We start from the raw sequence: 2,970 nt of genomic DNA on the forward strand, positions 1-2,970 counted from the left end.
ACCATTATAATCAACATAACCCAGCACAAAACACCAGCCATGGTTATAAGATAGTGATATTGTATGTACGTTTCCATTTACATCGCTTAGTGTTTACCATTCAATCCATTCTCAGGTTTCCATAGCGCCATGGTTTAAACCTCCCCTTTATACAGCAAAATGAAACCCACAGCTTCTGATATGGTTTTTTTTAATCGTAGATAACACTAATATAAATTATAATTATAAAGTAATCAGACCACAAGGATAATTAAAACGATTTTATCCATCATTCCTCAATACAAGAAGTCAAAATTTAAGTTCCACTAATTAAGAGAATCAAAAACAGTTTGCCCAACGCTGGATAAGTACCTACTATCAACTCAACCAGTACAATTTACTCGTAGATCCAAGGGTGAAGGCTGCTCTGCCAGTAAACAGTACCATCTGGGAACCACAATGCAATCTCTTTCCGTGCACTCTCAACTGAATCACTTCCATGGATGACGTTCCTGTGAAGATAAAAAAAAAATGCAACTCCATAAGATATATTCCTTAAAAAGATCACAAAGCATCTATTAATAGTAATTAATAATTCATAACTACAAACAAAATCATTCAAAATAAAGGGCAGAAAAAGTTTAGTGCCTACATGAATTAATAAAATGGCAACAAAACTACATGCTGTGATTAAAACTTGAAAATCTTATACATGACTCTTATATTCTTCTGATGGAGTGAACCATCCTTCCAAGCTCTATTATAGATTGGATGTAGTGATCAACCATGGAGGTTCAGACCCATCAGTGAATTTCAGTCAGGAGATGGAAAGTAATTATCAGAACATACTTCGATGTGATCAATTTTCTGAAATAAGTCTCGGACATTATACATTTATATTAACAAATGGTTAGCAGATAGAGTGATAATGGGAACCACAGAGAGTGAAATCAGTTGCACAAATTCAAAAAACAATGACAAAAGTTGATTTCAATATCCAGACCATTCCGTTTTGAGATCCAGGAATCGTATATCAGAGTATAGATTTTCGGCCAATCTTAAAAACCATTGCAATCAGAATGGACAATTGATGGATAACACAAGCTAAAGATGCCAACCATGTTAAATTCTACTTATAACTTAAGCATCATTTCCATTTGAACCATTCATTCACCATAATCTTGTAACATTGAAAATAAGAAAAATGATCATATCACCTATAGTAGATCTTGAGAAAGCTCTAGAAAGCAAACAATGCACTACCACATAAGAATAGTTTGCTAAACGAGTCCAACACCAAAATTGAAACAAATGGGTCAATGCCTAGGTGAGTTAACAAAACATAGGTGTGGGTGGAAGCACTAACAATCACAATACATGGAGGAACAAAAAAAAAAATTACCTGCCAATGTCAATGGCATAGTCACCACGGATGGTTCCAGGAGCGGAATCCGCGGGATTCGTGGCTCCTATGATCTTCCTACCCGTGACGACGACGTTCTTTCCCTCCCAGACCATAGCAACCACAGGACCAGAAATGATGTACTCCACCAGCCCATTGAAGAAGGGCTTGGCAGAGAGGTCTGCGTAGTGCTTCTCAGCAAAAGCCCGCTCTACGGTCATGAGCTTCAAGCCTAAATCCAGCATCAAACATCCAGTTTAAGATTCAGACTTCAAAGCAGTAGCGCAAAACCAACACAAAACTCAAATTAAAATAACCAAGATGTGTTACCTTTCAAGGAGAAACCCTTCTTCTCAAATCTGCCAATGATTTCCCCAACCTAAAACAGAAAGATTAAAATTTTCAGACAATTCTGTTTTCCGTTGTACCTCAGTAACATCCATAGATCTAAGAAAAAAACGAAATCTAACTTGTTTATTTTGTATTTAAGCGATTACGCCAAAAAGAAGTAGAAATCATCAACAGAGAGACCCAGAACTAGTAATTACTTGGTAAACTTAAAACAATATAAACAAGAAGGAAGGAAGGCTGGATTGAGATGAGAGTGGGGACGAAGACGAACCAGGCCTCTTTGAACGCCATCAGGCTTAATCATGATGAAGGTCTGCTCCATCTTCTTCTCTGATCGTTCCGAAGACACTGGTTTTTTTTGGGTAATCGTCGGTCAGCAGTAGAAGCAAAATAGAGAGAGGGAAGAATGGAGGGGTTTTATATCAAAACCCTAGCCAGTAATGAGATTGCTTCCTCTTCTTTCCACCTTCGATTTGTTGCATCAGAATTCACAATTCAGAAACGAGTGCAGCAGATCCCATCCCGATGCTAGTAAAGGTGGGTCCCTGCGTGCAGCACAGAGTATTTCAGACAAGGGAATTTGGTTTTCAAAGGCGTGCAAGAAAATTATGACAATTTCTTTCACACGTGCTTGCGTCAAAGTCCATGCGGCTATATCGTGATCCTGTTGTCACAGTCCAGGGGGCAATATTTTATGCTTGTAATGATAGGCCAATCATGATGGACCACGTCAGCTCTTTACATGGTGAATCTGATGAGATCTATGTCCCAACTGGGGCAATTATCCCCTGTATTCAAAGCAAGCTTTTGCCGAAGGCGGAGGGGTGAGGTAAGTCTAAAATAAATTAAAGGGTAAATTTCTTAAATTACGTTTATGGTTTACCTAATTGAATAAGTGTATCCTTACTCAAAATTGACTAATAATATTCTTATCATTTTTGACAATTGACTAATTTTACTTTTACCGTTAAGATCTGTTAACTTTTTGTTACATGTGATGTATTGTAATATGACTTATATATTTATAAAAATTTTCAAAAATACCCTTCCCACCTCCATTCCAAAAAAACCCTTGACCTCCACCATAATAATGTCTTCGAACGGATCCATCGCTTTGCTGGTTGGACAACCTTCGATCTCCTCTAGACCTTCATCATCCTCACCTTCTCCTACGAACCAAAATCTAAAATCTACAACCTATGTGGCTCTAAATTGGTAAACAAGCAAGAATTCTGATT

General features: G+C 37.6%; 1 protein-coding gene across 1 annotated transcript; it reads right to left on the minus strand.

The window, feature by feature from the left end:
• Window positions 1-247: 247 nt before the first annotated feature.
• LOC104598403 (nucleoside diphosphate kinase B) lies at window positions 248-2,271 on the minus strand. Its single transcript, XM_010260437.3, has 4 exons — window positions 2,004-2,271; window positions 1,712-1,760; window positions 1,382-1,613; window positions 248-491 (listed from the first exon to the last, which is right to left on the minus strand). Exons 1-4 carry the CDS (start codon window positions 2,052-2,054, stop codon window positions 377-379), a joined length of 447 nt encoding a protein of 148 aa, XP_010258739.1. The 5' UTR covers window positions 2,055-2,271; the 3' UTR covers window positions 248-376.
• Window positions 2,272-2,970: the final 699 nt, after the last annotated feature.

Source organism: Nelumbo nucifera, chromosome 6, assembly GCF_055504915.1.
Source record: "Nelumbo nucifera cultivar China Antique chromosome 6, China Antique-T2T, whole genome shotgun sequence".
NCBI lineage: Eukaryota > Viridiplantae > Streptophyta > Magnoliopsida > Proteales > Nelumbonaceae > Nelumbo > Nelumbo nucifera.